This window comes from Pyrus communis, chromosome 12 (assembly GCF_963583255.1).
Source record: "Pyrus communis chromosome 12, drPyrComm1.1, whole genome shotgun sequence".
In the NCBI taxonomy this organism is placed as follows: domain Eukaryota; kingdom Viridiplantae; phylum Streptophyta; class Magnoliopsida; order Rosales; family Rosaceae; genus Pyrus; species Pyrus communis.
Genome location: NC_084814.1, coordinates 17,604,534 through 17,625,745, shown reverse-complemented (window position 1 = coordinate 17,625,745; position 21,212 = coordinate 17,604,534). Strand labels below are relative to the sequence as shown.

At 34.8% G+C, this 21,212-nt stretch overlaps 1 protein-coding gene across 1 annotated transcript; it reads left to right on the top strand.

Moving 5' to 3' along the window:
• The first annotated feature begins 15,907 nt into the window (after positions 1 to 15,907).
• LOC137711381 (putative RING-H2 finger protein ATL21B) lies at positions 15,908 to 19,594 on the top strand. Its single transcript, XM_068450617.1, has 2 exons — positions 15,908 to 16,757; positions 18,990 to 19,594. Exons 1-2 carry the CDS (start codon positions 15,986 to 15,988, stop codon positions 19,454 to 19,456), a joined length of 1,239 nt encoding a protein of 412 aa, XP_068306718.1. The 5' UTR covers positions 15,908 to 15,985; the 3' UTR covers positions 19,457 to 19,594.
• The last annotated feature ends 1,618 nt before the right edge of the window (positions 19,595 to 21,212 follow it).

Genomic DNA, 21,212 nt, shown 5'->3' with positions numbered 1-21,212 from the left:
CGAGACGACCCGTTAAGATATTAGGTATGATATGAAAATAACAGAACACAAGAAACACGACACAAAATCTAGGTCTAATATTAGTTGCCTCATAATCTAAATTTCAAACATAGAATATATAATTTAGAACCCAATTATCAAATGGGTAGTGAATTGAATCGAAAATGGACTCAAACTGAAATTACATTAGGAGGGCAATCTCCTAACAAAGAAAAGGGTTACGAATTCATATAGGGTTTCAAGGAGCTTGTTTCTAGTTATATGATTTCATTCGCCAATTCTCGGCTCGTAAAGCTTCCAGTTTTTTTTGTAAGCGGTGAAGATGGTAGTGGCTGCATCATGGCAGTCCATAGCATTTCAACAACCTTCATGACTATCTTTTCGATGTTGGCGGCTTAAGTTGTAGGGTGAAGTTGGTGATTGTGCACTGGGTTTAGAGGTGATGGCATGATGGGGGAGGTGGTGGGGGAGGTGATGACTGTTAGTTGGGGGAGGTGAGTTAATTTAACAAAAATTCAACTAAGGCTTAAGGGATGTGACATTTACTATAGGTTGGGTACTTGTTTGTAATGTTTAAAAAAATTGAGGCCAATTTAGAATAATACTAAAAAGTTGGAGGGTTTTAAGTTTTTATCCTTATAAAAATTAAAATTAAAAAAAATTTGTGCAGAAGGTCATTGCAGAAATCACTCTTATTTTCTTCTTTTTAAAAGATAAAAAAAAAAAAAAAAACAATAACTCTCCCAACAAATATGATTGAAGAGGAAAAAAACAATAATTTTTCTTGAAAATTCGCCACACTTGAGGGGACGTGTTGAAAATGAATTCCACATAGATAGGAGGAGAGATCTTGCATGTGCTTACAAGTAAGTTGGGCGATTCTTCGTATTGCCAATTAGTTTTATGATGGAACCTCAACTTCTTCAATGAGGTCAAACCCCATTTCATCTTTTTCCCTTTCAATCCAGAAACACACACTCATCTTCCTCTCTCATCCACCGCACTTCAATCAAAAGTGCTTTTACAGATTCATTTATACATCTAAACTCCTGATGCATTTGATGTAGCAAATAAACTCCACCTCCCTATATAATTTAAATTTCCTCCACCTACAAACCAAACAATCAATCCAACTACAAACTTCTACGAAAATATTTTCCCGGAAAATGAAATAATTTCAAAGCTAATGAATGAATGTATTCAAATAGATAGCAAATGAAAGCAATATTTGAAAACTTGAATTCTTATTTTCTGTTTATGTTTTCAAATTCCATGAATATTCGTTTCACTGCTTATATTGTTTCTTTTTTTTGCAGTATTTGTTGGGCAATAGGGTGGCGGTGGTGGCTGTAGAGTCGAAGGGAGAGGAAGAGGAGGGCAGTTCTCAATTTGTTGGGTTTTCTTATTCTTATTTTTTTGGTTATGTATAATTTATTTTCTTAGTTCTTTTAAAAAAAATTACTATTAAAGCTAACTTTGGTTAGTTAGTGAGACACATGGCAAGCTACTAAAAGGGAGGTGAGCGTATACTAAAGTTAATGGTAATGAGCAAAAATGCTCCTTGCTAAACTTACAGCTGAGTTGATAACTTATATGTGACACTGAATTACATCAAAATTGCATGTTACAAAAAGAGTAAAGTTTAGATAAACTAACTTTTCTGATCAAGTTTGCAAATCATGTAATGTGTAACCAATAGGAAATAAACACGTTAATTAACTTTTAAGTGATAATCCAAATATCAACAACATGGTCATATGCTTTATAAAATATAATTTAAATAGATGATCTCCTAATATTACTCTTATAAAAATATTCGAGTTCTTAAAGATTGTGATTAATTTGAAGCAAATTGCTTTGGTATTTCTTCATCCGGAGGCCATACACTTACAGAAAACTACCACATTCTTATAGAAAATTATTGGACAAAATTACATTACTTTTCACTCAGTATATTTGTAGATTTTACTGTGTACAATATTGTTTTGGGCATAGGTCAAAACATAAGTTATGATTTCTTTAAGAAGATGAAATTGGTACCAGATGGAATAACCTGTATATAAAAATTATAATATGTTGGACTGACTAGTCAAGCCCGCGAGTCAACTAAGATAGATTTGTTAGTCAATAAATCTAAAATTCAAATACCAATTTCAGATTTAAAAAACTATCCTAGTCAACAAGGCTGTAGTTCGTTGCAAGTTATCAATGTGTTAAGTGAACTAACAGTGATCACATACCATTTAGATGTTCAACAGAAATATGTACCATGTATGTGTGTGTGGGATGTGTGACACAATAAACATAACTTGAACTCAATAAACGTAACTTGAACATGAGATATTTTTGGCCAGAAAAACCCACATCTGGGTTAAAAAACCGAGGACTCTCCGCTGAGTATAATCCACTAGTGTAAACAAAGGTTCATACAAAGATCACACAAGCTCAATTCCTAGATCTCTATCTACGGAGTAGCTTTACCTTTGTGTAACCTTGCCTTACACAAGACGAACTCATTCGGTCTTAATGAAGTGGCAGCTCCTCCTGAGCTTATCACCTTGTGGCATTGAGATTAACACGATCAATGATATGATATGATTTTATGATGTGCACATGAAATCTGGATTCAAATGACCAGTCAAATTCTCCAGTCAAACTGTTGAAGGAAGAATATTACTTGAATCCAAAAGCTTGGTTTAAAAACGAATTTAAAGTTTAAAACCAGACCACAACATAAATGCAAAACCTTAAAAACAAAGCAACCCTAATAGACAATGATTGGGTGTTTAATGAATGAGGAAGGCTTGGCAGTTAAGGTTCATAAATAGAGAAGATGCAAGCTTCAAAGCCTTAAAGCAACTCTATACCTCTAAAACTAAGTTCTAAACCCCTAAGAACAAATCTGAAACCCTAGAAGTAAATATACCCAAGGAGATCATATTTTTCATCACCAACTTGTCTCAAGGACATTTGTCGGCTGCAAAAGAGATCTAGGCAAATCAATAGCCAGAAACTGACTACCATAAAAAATGTGTCAGTTAGCCCATGTGGGTTGTCTTAATCTGTGTGCCTAGATAGCTGGAAGTCAGCACACAAAAACTAACTAGACAATCAAAGTAGACAGAATGCAACACAAATAGAGATATGAAATGCACATGCATGAACAAACCTTTTGAGGTGGAATGAGCCACTTCATGAACATTTCCTCCAGCAGCAACAACTCATAACTATAGTATATTCTAAAGCTAGATTGAGCATATGTGATGGTTCAATTACAATATTTGACAAGGAAACTAAACACTTAAAGTTAGACTTTACAATTTCCCCATTTGGCTTTCCTTGATAAAATATCCGAAGCCTATAACTTATTTCACGCAAAATCCATACTCAAGAGAACATCAAGTAACAGAAGAAGACCAAGTAACAACTCCTACAAAAGAACAACTTTTGACAAGAACAAGTAAAATTTATCATGGGTAAAGGCTTGCAAGATATGAGTACAATGAAATTTTTCTTCCCCATTTTGTCATGGTAAGACAAAAAAATGGTGGAAAATGACAGAGAACAGTCAAATTTGCTGTAAATACACATGACAAGAATAACAAGAGCACATCATATAGAGAATATGCAAAAGATCATATGGATATGCCCAAACAAAGTGTAGCAACAATTAGACTAGCAATAAGTAAGCACGAAAATATGCATGTGTTGTGGACTAACTCCCCCATAATGGAAACTCCCTCAAAATTGATGCACTTCATGAAAACACTCCCCTATATTCTAAATTAGAACATCATTTATCTGATGAGGGACAGTGACTCAACGGAAAGAAATATGACCATTGAAACATAAAATTGAGCAAAGGCATAGATAAATGTACCCAAACAACCGAAGGTAGCTTATTCACATGGTAGAGATTAAGATAACAATTGAATCTTTGCACCAATAGACAACCAACAACATAATGACTAGATGAGAATGAACTACAATGTAGCTTGAATATCTATGCTTCCAAGAGATATGTAATTTAAGGAAAACAAAAAAGCAGACGTGCAATGCAGTTCTCAATGGACAAATCTTCAAAGGCATACACAAACATTAATAATAAGATTAGCACAAGCTTATAATCATGCAGTGATGTGTCAAGGTATGGGAGAAAGGATTTTGGATAGCCATCTTAAAATCATAGAACCAAACATTTAATCTCGAAAGTATTTTCAAAGTTAACTACGCTTTTAATAATCCATTGACCTTAAGAGAACACTTCCTACATAATATGGACAATGGACAAGACTCGCAAAAAGCAAGGCATAAGCCTTGAAGGAAAAGCCAACTTTGGTGAGGAACTTTGAGTAAGGCACCAATTTGAGAAGTGCCAAGGTTATTTGAATGTAGGTGAAATTTTGATGAATCACCATTGATATTTGAGAGAATTGCATACATGACCTATGAAGGGGGATCTTGAGGCACTACACACGACATTGCATGGAAGGCTAAATGAAGGGATTTTCCCATTTGATAATATATACTTTATTTTGAAGACACCCATTTCATAAAACACTCTCCCAATTGAATTTTTTGTTTTGATTTGGGGAGAGGACAAAAAGAAGAGAATTGGCACATGGTCCAGATTATAGAGTAAGTAAAGTTACTACCACTCAATTAGGCCCAAAGCAACATTAAATTCAAGAACACCACTAGATTTGGATGATTGGAAAAATGATTTTTTAGAGACCATCAAGATAATAGGGAGATCCTTTGATATCACAGTCAATAATTAACCAAGGATAATCTAAAAAATATCATGAATGTATGACAGTTAAGATAAACATATGGAGAGACAAAATGTAGGTCTCTGATGAGTATGTTCACAAGACAGACATAACCTGGAAGCGTAGTTATTCAAACACTTCAGTTTATAGCAGAAAGGCGAATAGACCACCAAAGATCTTCGTACCTTCGATTATCTAAGGCTTTAGTGAATATGTCAGTTAGTTGTTTTTCAATTCGCACAAAGTTTAGTGTAAGAATCTTAGCTTCCATTAGATTTCTAACGAAGTGATGCCAAATGTCAATGTGTTTTGTTCTCGAATGTTGGACATGGTTCTTAAAGATATCAATTGCACTTATGTTATCACAATAAACAAGAAAAGTGGATTGAGATATACCATAGTCACTGAGCATTTGTTTCATCCACATCAGTTGAGTGCAACAGCTCCCGGTAGCCACATATTCTGCCTCGGCAGTAGATAAAGAGACAATTTTGCTTCTTGGTGTGCCAAGCAACCAAATTGTTCCCAACATAGAAAGCTCCCCCTAACGTACTATTTCGATCATCAATGCACCTAGCCCAATCAACATCACTGTACCCAACTAGGTTTGTGTTGGTGTCATAAGTATATTGAAGTCCATAATCAGTGGTCTCACTCACATACTTGATGACCTTCTTGACTATTTATAGGTGAGACTCCTTGGGATAGCTTTGAAACCATGCATATACCCCAACAACAAATGTGATGTCTGGTCGACTAGTAGTTAGGTAGAGTAAGCTTCCAATCATGCTTTTATACATAATCTGATAAACATCCTTGCCACTTGAGTTCTTGTGAATTTTTGGCACAAGTGCTCATAGGAGATCTAGTAGCTTTTGACCCCTCTAGACCAAACTTCTTCACCAATTTCTTGACATACTTTGTTTGAGAGATGAAGATGCCATTCTTTTCTTGTTTCACTTGAAGTCCAAGGAAGTAGTTTAATTCACCAACCAAACTCATCTCAAATTCATTTGTCATCATATCAATAAATTGTTTCACAAGAGAATCAAAAGTAGATCTAACAACTATGTCATCCACGTATACTCGAGCAATCACAACATGAGATTTAATCTTCTTAACAAACAAGGTTATATCAACAGAACCACGAGTATAACCATGAGTAAGAAAATAAGACAACAACCTGTCATACCAAGCACATGAGGTTTGTTTGAGACCGTAGAGAGCTTTTCTCAATTTGTACACCCCATCTAGCCTGTGAGGATCTTCAAAGCCGTTTGGTTGTTCCATGTAGACCTCCTAATTAAGATATCTATTAAGGAATGCAGTTTTGACATCCATTTGAAAAAGTTTGAACTTTAAATGGCATGCAATAACACAGAGAAGTCTAATTGATTCAAGACGAGCAACAAGAGTGAAGGTTTCATTAAAATCAACACTTCAAAGTATCCTTGAGCAACAAGCATGTCCTTATTTCTGATTACATTCCCTGACTCATTAGACTTTTTCTTATAAATCCATTTTGTCCCAATAACATTAGTGTTCGTTGGATGATCAACAAGGGACCATACTTCATTCATCTCAAACTGATTCAGCTCTTCATGCATGGCTAAGATTCATTCATCATGAGTTAGAGGATCCTTGATATTCTTAGGCTCAATCTGGGAAACATACCAAACATTTGCAACTTCATCAGCTATTTGTCTACGAGTTTTAATGCCTTTGTCAATCGGATCCACAATTTCCTCATTACGATGACCTATGGCCCCACTTTGGTTTGTCCTTGAATAGGACACGAGAGTCTTGATCAATGCTTGATTCACTCTTATTGTCACTTTCTGACACCACACTTAACTCACCAGAAGCATCATCACTATCATTAGAAGAGGGAAATAATAGATCATCATTTTCAGTTGCCAAAGAATGAAGGACATTAGTGTCATCAATCTTGACATTTATGGACTCCATAATGATCTTTGTCCTCAGATTGTAAACTCTATAGGCCCGACTTGTGTTGGAGTACCCTTAGAAGATTCCTTCATCACTCTTAGTATCAAACTTTGCAAGATATTCTCGATCATGTAGAATATAACACACTCCCAAAGACTTTGAAATACTTTGCCATTGGCTTCTTACCCCTCCAGAGTTCATAAAAAGCCATATTAGTGCCAGGTTTGAGGAACACATGATTTGAGATTAGCAAGCAGTGTTCATTGCCTCGACCCAAAAGTGCTTTTCCAAGTTTTTGCTGTTAAGTAGCACCCTAGTTATCTTAATCAAAACACGATTTTTCCTTTCCACTACACCATTTTGTTGAGGGGTGATTGGAGTAGAAAACTCATGTTTGATGCTATTGGTTGAACATAAATCATCAAAGTGAACATTCTCAAATTCAGTTCCATTATCGGTTCTGATTCTAACTAGAGCAAGAGGGCTAAATATAGATTCATTCAACATTACTTTGTACATAGTGAGAAACTATTGAAAGGTATCAGATTCTTCCCTTAAAAATCATACCCAAGTGAATCTAGAGTAATCATCCACAATTACCAAAATGTATTTCTTGCCACCAAGAGATAAGGTCTGAATTGGTCCAACAAGATCCATATGAATCAATTGAAGATGCTTAATTGTTCCGATGTCAGTCACTTTCTTGTGTGCCACCCTAGAATGCTTTCCCAATTGACATGGTCAACAAACATATGAGTCAGAAACAGAAAGATGTGGCAGCCCTCTTATAACCTCATGTTTGGACAACTTCTTGAGGTTTTTGAAGTTCACATGCCCAAGTCTTTTATGCCACAGAACACTAGCTTCATCAATGACTTTGTGGCAATTGGAGTACTCAGCAATTTTAGAGACATCAAGAATGTAACAATTGTCTTCAGATCTCGAGAGAACAAGCAAGTTCTTTCCATGTTATTCTACAATCCGACACCCTATTTTTGAGAAGTGTACTTCATCAGCCACATCATCACACAACTCGCTAATGTTAATGAGATTTGACTTCAACCTATTAACATAGTTAACATTGGTAATCCAAGGATTTTGAAATCACCTTTCCGTGTGATCTGAGACTTGTTTCCACCACCAAATACAACTCCACCGCCAACAAAATGGGCAAGAGATGAGAAAGCCTCCTTATGTCCAGTTATGTGACGAGAGCACCCACTATCAAGATACCACATATTTGGTTTGGTAGCAGATAAAACATTTAGAACAAGAAGACACCTTTTTGAGTCATTCTGTACCCACTTCGAACTTTGCTTAATATTTCTAGATGAAAAAAAATGAATGAGATGAGCAATTTTGTTGACTTCGATGACCAGACGATCCACCTGATCCTTTAGCAAATTGGTCTTTCCATAGTACAATTTTCTACATTTTAGACGAATGTACCTAATCCTGTATTTGGACCTGGTTTGACATTCTAAGATACAAGTCTAGATTCTCTAACAAATTTTGTTTTGGTGGGGACAGAACTTGAGCCACTTTTTACATAACCAAGACCACTTTTGTCACCATGTAGTTTCCCAATACTCAGCATCTTGTCAATTTTCCAGCCCTAATAGTGAGACGAATAACCTTATCATTTGCCTCATTCAGTTCAAGTAGTTATTTCCTGTTGGCCTCATGATACATCACATTATTTGATTTATCAAGTTATCTTGAGATTCTAACAAGTTTTGAACCTGAGCTTCAAGAATAGTAATAACATCATCCGTTTCAACTTTGTCATTGCAATTAGAAGCCTTCACATTCAGCTCCTTAACATGGGCCTTAAGATAACCAATGGAGTCTTCCACGCAAGAGTGAGATAATCAACAACTATAAGATCTTGACCCTCAAGGAATATCTGAAACTTCTCGTTTCAAGCAGCATAATTTGTACCATCAAAGAATGGAGGTGTATTACATGACCTATTGACATGATCACGATCCATGGTGAGATTCCACCCAATACCAGCAAATCACAAAAGTCACTCTCTGTATATCTAGAGCAAGGCTCTGATACCAATTGAAATTGGTACCAAGTGGAATAACCTGTATATAAAAATTATAATCCGCTAAACTGACCAGTCAAGCCCGTTAGTCAACTAAGATAGATTTGTTAGTCAACAAATCTAAGATTCAAATACCACTTTCAGTTTCTAAAAACTATCCTAGTCAGTAAGGCTATAGTTCGTTGCAAGTTATCAATGTGTCAAGTGAGCATAACATTGAACACATATTATTTAGATATTCAATATATATATGTACCATGTATGTGTCATAGGATGTGTGACACAATAAACATAACTTGAACTCAATAAACGTAACTTGAACACAAGATATTTTTGGCTAGAAAAACCCACCTCTGGGTTAAAAAACTGGAGATTCTCCACTGAGTCAAATCCACTAGTGTAAACAAAGTTTCATACAAAGATCACACAAGCTCAATTCCTAGATTCCTATCTACGGAGCAGCTTTACCTTTGTGCAACCTTACCTTACACGAGACAGATTCATTCAGTTTTCACAAAGTGGCAGCTCCTCTTGAGCTCATCACCTTATGGCACCGAGATCAACACGATCGATGATATGATATGATTTTATAATGTGCACATGAAATTGGGATTCAAATGACCAGTCAGATTCTCTAGTCAAACTGTTGAAGGAATAATCTAACTCGCATCCAAAAAGTTTGGTCTAAAAATGAATTTAAAGCTTAAAACCAGACCAAGACAAATGCAAAACCTTAAAAACAATGCAACCCTAATAGACAATGATTGGGTGTTTAATGCATGAGGAAGGTTTGGCAGTTAGGGTTCATAAATGGAGAAGATGCAAGCTTCAAAGCCTTATAGCAACTTTCTCTCTCTAAAACTAAGTTCTAGACCTCCAAGAACAAATATGAAACCCTAGAAATAAATATACCCAAGACGATTAGATTTTCCATCAGCCAACTTGTCCCAAGGATACTTGTCGGCTGCAAAAGAGATCTAGGCAGATCAATGGTCAGAAACTGACGACCATCAGAAAGGTGTCAGTTAACCCATATGGGCTGTCTTAATCTATGTGCTTAGATAGTCAGTGTGCAAAAACTTACTAGACAATCAAGTTAGGCAGAATGCAACACAAATATAGATATGAAATACTCATGCATGAACAAACCTTTTGAGGTGAAATGAGCCACTTCATGAACATTTCCTCCAACAGCAACAATCCATAACCATTCTAAGGCTAGATTGAGCATGTGTGATGGTTCAATTATAATATTTGACAAAGAAAGCCAAACACTTAAAGCTAGACTTTACAGAAGAAGATTACGATATTTCATTGATTAAATGACATTGAAAATACATATCATGAGAACTTGGTCTCAAAAAGATCCTTGCAAATTAGATCTAAAAATATTACAATAAAGTATTAATAGTTGCAAAACAATGAGTAGACTTCAAACACTTGTCCGATCTCATCGAGAATCGCACGATTAGATAGATCAATAAAACCGTTAAACTTTGTATTACATAGAGATCATGTGAGAATAAAATCTCAAATCATAAATTGGGATAGGGAATACGATGTCCATAGGTCGATCGCATCACCTAATCACTGTCATGATCCCAGAACACCAAATAAAGTAGATCCAACAAATCAAACAGCTCCACCCTTCACACGTAGATCCAAAAGAAGTGACACACCAATACTTAAGTTACGTTGAAATCCCACATCAGAAACCTTATAATAATTTAATAAAGTTTGAAATCTCATCTCATTATATTGACCGAGTTCCATTACTAATTGCATTCAAACCTTTATTTATAAACTCCACACTTAAATTAGAGACTATATATATATATCGGTGTTATTACTAGTCATGTAAGCGACTTCAATATCTTATCCAACCAAACAATTAATATCAATTAACAAAAAATATTTGTGTTTTTGGCAATAGTATGAATATTTTCTGTTTTATTATGCGGACTTTCAATGCCACAATTTTTTTTCTTCTCATTTTTTATTACTGACGTCCATTTCTACGTACTTCAAAAGGATTAATTAAGCCAGGTATTGGTCAAATCAGATTTGGATAACGCTGCATGCATATATAGAAATTACTATACTTGCAAACATAAATTTAATTAGAGGAGTTCATACAATTCTTAAAATCCAAGCGTATTCAATCCTACCAAAGCATTCCTTAATGTTATCTAACAACGCCATGCATGCACAACTATGACCTCTACTCTTCTCGGCTGCTAACTCCATGTCCTACTGATCATGGAACATACATTGCTAGAATGGCTCCACTAACCTAAGAGGAATTCTGGGCTAAATTTGTCCCAGAAATGAGTTTTGGGTTAAAACTCATATTTGTCCCAATGGTTGGACCAAGTTGGAGTAAGTTTATAACTTAAAATTTGAGTTTTACTCCAAGGGTTGGGGTAGGTCTTAGGGGTGTGAAAGTAGCCTTGTATGTGGCTAACGCCTTTAGAGAAAAAAACATCAAAATATTTTAGAATCAAAACAAAAAAGTAAGACTTTTGAAAATTAAACATAACTTGATCAATCACTCATGGGCACCAGTTCGGGGTTGCTGTGTTATTTTCAACACTGTTTTTGCTGTGTTGTTGAGAGAATAAACAGTTGTTTATCAAACACAATTAAGTCCCCGACTTTTTTAAGGAGGTGTTTTCCAAAAGTTTAAGCAACCCCAAACTAGCTGTAAATTGCCATCTATTTTTTTTCCCTTACTAATATTAATCATTGTCGTTAATTATTTGTTAAGCTCTTTTTAAGAAGCATGTGTAGAGCTTCTTCTGCTTTTTGCAGTTTTGGACCAATGATTGTGAAAAATAACACTTTTTTTTTTATTTTTAAATTTCTCAAACACAATTAAGTCCTCGACTCTTTTAAGGAGGTGCTTTTCAAAAGTTTAAGCAACCCCAAACTAGCTGTAAATTGCCATTTATTTTTGTTTTTTTCTTCTTACTAATATTGATCATTGCCGTTAATTATTTGTTGAGTTATTACTAGTATTCAGTAATAAAGTTTATAGTGACCAATTGTGTGCCCCATTAATGAAATAAGTTGACTCTATCCATATATGTGCAGTTTCAATCCCATGGGATTTTTTATTTAGAGCAATGGGTATTTTTGCCCAAAACATTTGGGATGTGACATTATTATATTACTCAATATTATGTATTAGTTTCTCCAAAACCATCCAAAATACTCTTAAAGTAGATTTGATCTTGTCAAATATGGTTTCTTGTTGTTAATCAAATTTTTGGAAGATCCAGGATTCCAGAAGGTCATGATTCCAGTTTTCTTTCATAATCAAGAAGATTAAGAAGAAGTATTAGGTGTTGGTAAAGTGTAAAGATTAGACTTTCCTCTACTCCATGTCATTTTGAAAGACATTCAATGCCTTCATACCCAACTTCCTGCGTTTGTCTTTTATATCAAATAATCAAACGCTTACTTCTTCCAAGCCATCCCAATATGTATACAGTGTGAGCTTTGAAGTCAATGCATCCCAATATGTATACAGTGTGAGCTTTGAAGTCAATTGAAGACTTGTGGCCATCCAAATGAGAGTATTGTAATTCACAAGCCTTTCATTGTGGATGGCCACCTATCCCACTACCAATCCACTGTTCATCCCACCACAACTTTGTCTAAAGCTTTGTCTATAAAATGGATGAGAAGAAGGAGAGCAAATATACACAGATAGACATACATCTGGTAGAGGAAGAAAGAAGAGAGGAAGAAGAGAGGAGATAATAGAAAGAGTTATCTTTGTAATCTTATTATTCTAGATTATAATGAAAACATCAATGCTGCCCCGAGAACGTACTCCAGTCACACTGACTATAGAGGAACCTCGTAAATTTTGTGTCTTGTTTATTTATTCCACTGCACACACCGTCAGTTTTACAACATATATATATATATATATATATATATATATATATATATATATATATATATCTCGGTGTTATTAGTAGTCATGTAAGCGACTTCAATATCTTATCCAACCAAACAATTAATATCAATTAACAAAAAATATTTGTGTTTTTGTCAATGGTATGAATATTTTCTGTTTTATTATGCGGACTTTCAATTGCCACAATTTTTTGTTTCTTCTCATTTTTTATTACTGAGTTCCATTTTTGCGTACTTCAAAAGGATTAATTAAGCCAGGCATTGGCCAAATCAGAATTGGATAACGCTGCATGCATATATAGGAATTACTATACTTGCAAACATAAATTTAATTAGAGGAGTTCGTGCAAATTCTTAAAATCCAAGTGTATTCAATCCAACCAAAGCATTCCTTAATGTCATCTAACAACGCCATGCATGCACAATTATGACCTCCACTCTTCTCGGCGGCCAACTCCATGTCCTACTGATCATGGAACATACATTGCTAGAATGCCTCCATGCTACCGAAGCCTGGAGACCTCGGTCCCTGACCTTGTCAATCTCGTTGGTGCGCCCTGCCGCCAACATGGATGCCCATGGCATGGATTTCACGGCCAAACTCCACGCCATGACATTTCACTTAGAAAATTTTTAGCTTAGAAAATTTAGGTTTTAGTCCAGATACAATTTTTCTTCTCCAACCCGAGAGTATTAAAGAATGAATTTAGGATAATTTTATCTTAAAATAACTTAAAAAAGAAAAAGATTATGTAGACTATCCTAATTTAATTTTATGGACATTTTAACCTAAAAATATTTAGATTCCGATAAATATTCAAGAATCTCTAACTGACACTAAGAAACTTGTGGAACACTATAAATGAATATGAAACACATAAAATAATTTTTTTAATTACCTTAGCCATTGGATTTTAAATTTGAACCGTTAGATATTTATTTTTACCATTGAATTTGATCTTATTAGATCTTAACCGTTGGATTAAATGAATTTATAAATATAAAACTGAAAAAAATACACATATATGGTGGGCCAGCTCCACTAACCCAGGGCGAATCTTGGGCTAAATTTGCCCTAGAAATGAGTTTTGGGTTAAAACTCATATTTTCCCCAAGGGTTGGAGCAAGTTGGAGTAAGTTTATAACTTAAATTTTGAGTTTTACTCCAAGGGTTGGGGTAGGTCTTAGGGGTGTGAAAGTAGCCTTGTACGTGGCTAATGCCTTTAGAGAAAAAAAACATCAAAATATTTTAGAATAAAAAAAAAGGGTAAGACTTTTGAAAATTAAACATAACTTGATCAATCACTCATGGGTGCCAGTTCGGGGTTGCTGTACTTTTTTCAACACCGTTTCTGCTGTGTTGTGATAATAAACAGCTGTGATAAAATAGAAGTGTTTAGTAAACTATAGTGCTAAAGTGGTTTTAGTAAGAAAAAGATAGGGGTATGATTGTCAATATGAAAGTTTCATTAATAGGTATTGTTCACCTGCCTACAATGAAAAAAACGCTTTTTAAGAGGCATGTGTAGAGCTTCTTTTTGCTTTCTACTGTTTTGGACCAATGATTGTGAAAATAAGACCTTTATTTTATTTTATTTTATTTTTTTTAAATTTATCAAACACAATTAAGTCCATAACTTTTTTAACGATGTGCTTTTCAAAAGTTTAAGCAACCCCAAACTAGCCGTAAATTGCCATCTATTTTTTTTCTCTTACTAATATTAATCATTGTTTTTAATTATTTGTTAAGCACTTTTTAAGAAGCATGTGTAGAGCTTCTTCTGCTTTCTGCAGTTTTGGACCAATGATTGTGAAAAATAACACTTTAATTTTTTTTTAATTTCTCAAACACAATTAAGTTCCCGACTTTTTTAAGGAGGTGCTTTTCAAAAGTTTAAGCAACCCCAAACTAGCTGTAAATTGCCATTTTTTTTTAATTTTTTTTATTACTAATATTAATCATTGCCATTAATTATTTGTTGAGTTATTAGTAGTATTCAATAATAAAGTTAATAGTGACCAATTGTGTGCCCCATTAAGGAAATAAGTTGACTCTATCCATATATGTGCAGTTTCAATCCCATGGGATTTTTTATTTCGAGCAATGGGTATTTTTGACCAAAACATTTGGGATGTGACATTATTATATTACTCAATATTATGTATTAGTTTCTCCAAAACCATCCAAAATACTCTTAAAGTAGATTTGATCTTGTCAAATAAGGTTTCTTGTTGTTAATCAATTTTTTGGAAGATCCAGGATTCCAGTTTTCTTTCATAATCAAGAAGATTAAGAAGAAGTATTAGGTGTTGGTAAAGTGTAAAGATTAGACTTTCCTCTCGCTCCATGTCATTTTGAAAGACATTCAATGCCTTCATACCCAACTTCCTGAGTTTGTCTTTTATATCAGATAATCAAACGCTTACTTCTTCCAAGCCATCCCAATATGTATACAGTGTGAGCAAAGAAGTCAATGACATATTCTCCCACGGCACCCACATGCACGTCCCGACGTCCAACTGCTTCCAACATCATGCTAAAATGTCAAAGGATTTAAATTTTCTTGTCATATCCTTAGATATTTGGACTAGTCCACTTATTAAAGGATTTAAATTTTCTTGTCATATCCTTAGATATTTGGACTAGTCCACTTATTACACTAATTATGATCAAAATATTATGAGTATGCATTTTACCTGACCAACCTCGAATATATTTAACAATAAATCTTATCTGAGACGCTTATTAGTAAAATAGTTTATTTGAAAGATGAAATGAATAGGTCTAAATATTAGGGGTCTTGCTTTACCTAAAAAAAATCAATCATGACATTGAACTTACCTGCCACATAAATAAATTCTGTGCATTTTTGAAATAAATAAAAACTTGGTCTCTCTCTAAATTATAATCTTATAATTTGATTATGTGTGTATAGATAGAAGTGACATAATTTATATTAATAATATATTAATAAATGTGTTGATTATGTTAATTCTTAACCTATTATATTAATATATGAAAGTGATTTTCATACATATATTTTTGCCTCATTCATTCTTGTTAATTCTTAACCTATTATTTTTTTTCAATTAATTTGATTTGACATTTGATATAAACATTACGTTTGTACAAATATCATCACATTTAGCTATGTCTTCGTGTCAGTATTTTACCCTTATTTCTAAGACCCACACATTTATATAGCATTAGGCTAGCTATGAACCACTCTGTGCCTACCTAGCTAAAGCTTTCACCAAACAACTTCCAGCAGTAGCAGATCAAATGGCTACCGTACAACTCTTCTCATTATTCTTACTTTTCTTGATCTTCTTCGTCCATCCAACAAGGGTTTCTTCCATCTGCCCTACATCGAACTGCCCCGACGGACCGCCGGTCCGATTCCCTTTCCGGCTTCGAAACCTCCAACCCTCACGATGTGGGTACAATCCAGGGTTTGACCTCTCATGCAGCAACCAAACCCTGATCACACTCAGGCTCCCGGCCGCTACCGACAACTTCATAGTCCAACTCATCGACTACGAGTTTCAAACGCTTTACATCAACGACCCCAACCGCTGCCTCCCCAGACGGTTCCTAGACAACGTCTTCAAGCTCCAAGGCACGCCGTTTCACATCGAAAGTTTCAAGAACCTCACCTTCCTCAACTGCTCCTCTCAGGCACGAGAAAGCCAAGCGACGTCGTTACCCGTCATGGCCGCGCGTATTTCATGTCTCAGCACTGAAAATCACACGGTCTTTGCTGTTCCGTCGAGGGCGTATGAAGAATGGCTTCAGTCAACGTCATCTTCGTCAACTTCGCCGTCACCATCACCGTCACCGTCAGAGGCTTTGTGTCTGGTGATTTCGAGTGTTTCGGTTCCGAGTACAGCTGCTAATGAGATGCTGGATATGTTTGGGGATGTTAGGAGTGGTGTTGGGTTGACTTGGTCAACGCCTGATTGTCGTGATTGTGAAGCCCGTGGTGGAGATTGTGGGTTTAACGGAGATACTGATCGGGTTGTGTGCTCGAATATTCCTGTGGCTAAGAGGGAAGGTAGGTCAACTTTCCAATGACTCCACTACATGTACTATTTTATAGGTTACTTGCATATAATTAAGCTGCTACCCCTACTCTTGATTTTCATGGCTTATACTAATAAATCTTTCATCTTTAAACACATCTTCAAAATTATTGATTTTCATGGCTTATATTAATAACACATCTTTAAACACATCTTATGGTTATAATCTACAAGTTTGGGTGACCATACATACACAACTTAAGTACGATATATATGTTCTTTTGAGTTATAAATTTTTGATTTAGATAGTTGATCAAGTTTAGTTTTGTCGAACAATATAATTGAGATTGGCAGTAAGAAATTTTTTTTTAAGGATAAATTAGGTTCTCATCCTTCTTTTACTATTTCATTGATTAAAATCCTATTTTTTTTTAATTTTTGATCAAGGTCTTGGGTATTAATAACATCATTAATTATTTGAATAATAAAATATTTTTTTTATTTCTAAATATATTCATTTAATGTTAAAAATGTTACAATTAGTATATTTATATTTATGACTAAATTTTTTATCATACATTTTTAGTTTTAGTTTGTACCAATTTTTAATTTGTAATTCTTTTTTAATTTGTACCAATTTTCTTTTTATTTTTAATTTGTACCCATATATGAATTTCTTTTTGTGCCCATATTTTTTAAAGTTTATTTGTATTTGTATCCATATATTTTTTATATTTGTACTTTTTATTTTTGCTAAATGCACCTATGCTAATTATATGTACCTAGTCATATAAAACTTTTTATTTTGTTATATGTAAAATATACCATTTTTTTTTATATAAAATCAATTCAATTTTTTTAATCCATTTTTAAACTTATAAGGGTACATTCTTTTTTCTTTGATTTTAAAATGTATCCATGTCAATCGAAGAAATTTACTAATGTTATTAAGCTTAATATCTTTTTTTGTTTTTTTGTGATTTTGAAGAATATACCCATGTTTTGATACAATAAATTTTTTGGTTAATTTTGATGAATGTACCCATGTTTATATATATATAAACACACAATATTATATTTATATTTTAATATTTTTAATCCCACAAATTATGGTTTTTTATTTAAAATCTCATTTATATAAACAACTAAAATTTTTAATTTTTAATTTAAAAAATATAGTAACGTACATAGAAATAAATTATCACATTGATTTCAGGGACCTCGATAAAAAAAATTAAAAACCAACAAGGTTTCAATAAAAGAATATTCATAGTTAAGGACCGTATCCAAAGTCTCTTTTTTTTTAATTTATTTTTATAAACTTAGCAATACGAAAGGAATTAAAATAAGAAAGTTACACCTTGTTAGAGACATAAACTTTACATGTCAAAATAAAGAAAACTTAAAAAACGAAAGATACATGAAACTAATTAATTTGTGGTATGATGTTAAAGTGAGCCAAGGCTAATTAAACTTAGTTGATTTATTGTAATTAGAGTTTCCTACAATCTTGTAATTATTTTTAACTTTCTAGACTAGTTCGATCGGTGCTATATATGGAGCAAAATGTGCGGCCATTTGAACTCCATCCACCTTGATGTGAGATTACTCTACGTTTTCTGTGTTTAGGAATTTGTTGACTATTGTGACTTAGAATTCTAACGTTCCCTGAGTTGAATGAACCTCGATCAAGGGAGAACGTATGACACAGTGTCTAGTCAAGTAAATATATTTTGAACAAGTCAATGCTTGGGGAGGGGGCTTATTTCTTGTCCTTCGGTCATTAGCAAATCCACCGCGTGGCATTAATTAATGGCCTGTAGCATGGCGGCTTTAATTAAAGTGCCTACTTTGAATTTTGGATTATTATTCGGAACTTGACTGAAGGTTCCATGCTTACCAACTTACAGATTCAAAATCTTTAACGTCATGATCATGTCCTCTCAAAGAAATTGTGTGTGTTGACTTGAATGCATTATCATTTTTTTACACTGTATAGACAAGTGAGTCACATTATATGGTATAAGTGATTTATTAAAAAAAAAAAAAAAAGCTTTTAAAGAATGCCTGTACTTTGCAAAATATTCAAATTTATGTAATTTTCTTAACTTAATTATGTTCACATATATATGTCAAACTCCAAAGAAACAGATCTGCCATCTAGTTACTAATGAAAGTTATAGATTAATATTGAGGTCCATTCCATTGAAAACGAAGTGAATATGAACTAACCAATTGCAATTCCATTGATCTTTCACCTTCAGCTCTTCCAAGAAGTGCAAAATATGGCATGATCGTAGGTGTGGGAATACCCGGACTCTTATGCATCATTGGACTCGCAAGTTATGTCTTCGGCAGGATAAAGGCTTGCGGTCGTCGCCACCAACCAACTGTGGACCTCTCTACCTTAGCGTCTTGGCAACCTGCCTTCGTCACAGTAGGGCTTGATGGCCCAACCATTCAATCGTACCCTAAGACTTTTCTCGGGGAGAGCAAGAGATTGCCCAAGCCCAACGACAACACGTGCTCAATATGTCTAAGTGAGTACGAGGCCAAGGAAGCGTTGAGGACTATACCAGAGTGTAACCATTACTTCCATGCTGGTTGCATAGACGAGTGGCTTAAAATGAATGCAACATGCCCCGTTTGTCGAAATTCACCAGAGGGCTCATCTCTTGCTACCCCTTCTTCCTCAGTGTCTTCATCAACATTTTCTTTAGCATCACCATAGAATTTGATGATCTATATTTTTTTTTTTCTTGTTAAATTTTTTCATAATTTAGGTATCGTTGTGATTTGAGTTGTATATATTATGTTTGGCGTTGTGACAGAGGTGGTGATTTGTTTTATACTAATACTCTAAATACTATATGTGTGCTTTTAATTAGTTGATGAATTAAACGAGGGTGGTTTATTTGGTTTATTGTCATGACAATCCTAATGCATTGACAATCCTAATGCATTGACAATCCTAATGCAATGACAATCCTATATGCATTACAATCAATATGTACCCAATATTAATCTGGTTTTCACCGCCTAGCTCATATGGCTACCTTAGAAATCTTCACCATCTTATTCTTCTTGTTCCTCCTCCCTCATACAGCTACCACCTGTGGTATACCAAAATGTACAGCCGGCAGCCAACCAATTCGATTCCCGTTTCCGCTAAGCAACTTTCAACTCTCAAATTGTGGGTATCCAGAGTTTGATCTCTCATGCAACAACCAAACGAGAACCATTCTAACTCTCCCATTATCCGGGGAGTTCATCGTTGAGAGCATCAACTACAGGCACCAAATCATATCCATCAACGACCCCAACAACTGTTTCCCTAGGGCGGTTTCTCGACCATGACATCAGTCTTAGAGATTCACCCTTCTTTTATCTGCATGGCCTCGAAAACTACACGTTCCTCAACTGCTCGTCTCAAGATGAAGCAGCATGGACTTACGCACCCATTTCTTGCCTCGGCAGTGAAATCTACAAGATCGTTGCAGTACCGACAAGTTTGTTATTGCCACCGGGTAACCAATCATCTAGGGGCAGGTGTTTTGTGATCTTAACAGCATCGGTTCCAAGTTTATTTGATCCATTGGAAAATGTTCAGTTGCAATGGGACAAGCCTGATTATCTTTCTTGCGAAGCAGTTGGTCTTTATTGTGGATTGAAGAGTGGTTCGCAAACAAAGTGCTTTGGTTCTTCAAATTCTTGTATGTTAATTTTCTTAACACAATGAAGAATCAGCAATTAACTCATAGATGTTGAGATGAAGAAGATGAACAGTTTTAGACAAATTTGATTTCTCTCTAATCTCTCTCTACAAATCTGTATTTCTCCTCTTTACAAAACTAACTAGATATATCTCAAAACTCTACTTTTAACTCTCTCTAAGACAATGACTTAGAGAGTAAGCTATCAATCACATGTGCACAGCACATGACACATACAATCCTATCTAATACCATGTGCACAGCACATGCCAATTACATTTGTATCCAATACCCCCCCCCTCAATCTTAAGAGGGATAACCCAACTTAAGATTGAAACAATGCCTCAGAAAATCAGGTCCGTGCAAGCCTTTGGTGAGAACATCTGCAATTTGATCCTTGGTACACAGATACTGAATGGAGAGATCCCCTGCTTGGACCCTTTCCCGAACAAAATGATAGTCAGTTTCTAAATGTTTGATCCGAGAGTGTTGGACAGGATTCAAACTGAGAGCAATGGCAGACTGATTGTCACAGTAAAGAACGGGAGGAGAGGACAGACACACATGTAAATCTTTAAGAAGTAACCGAATCCAAGAAATATCTGCAGTTGTATGAGCTAAAGCACGATATTTAGCCTCTGTGGAACTCCGAGAAACAGAAGACTGCTTCTTTGATTGCCAAGAGATCGGATTGTCCCCCAGAAACACCACATAACCAGTGATAGAACGCCGAGTATTCAAATCAGCTGCCCAATCAGAATCGCTATAGGCATT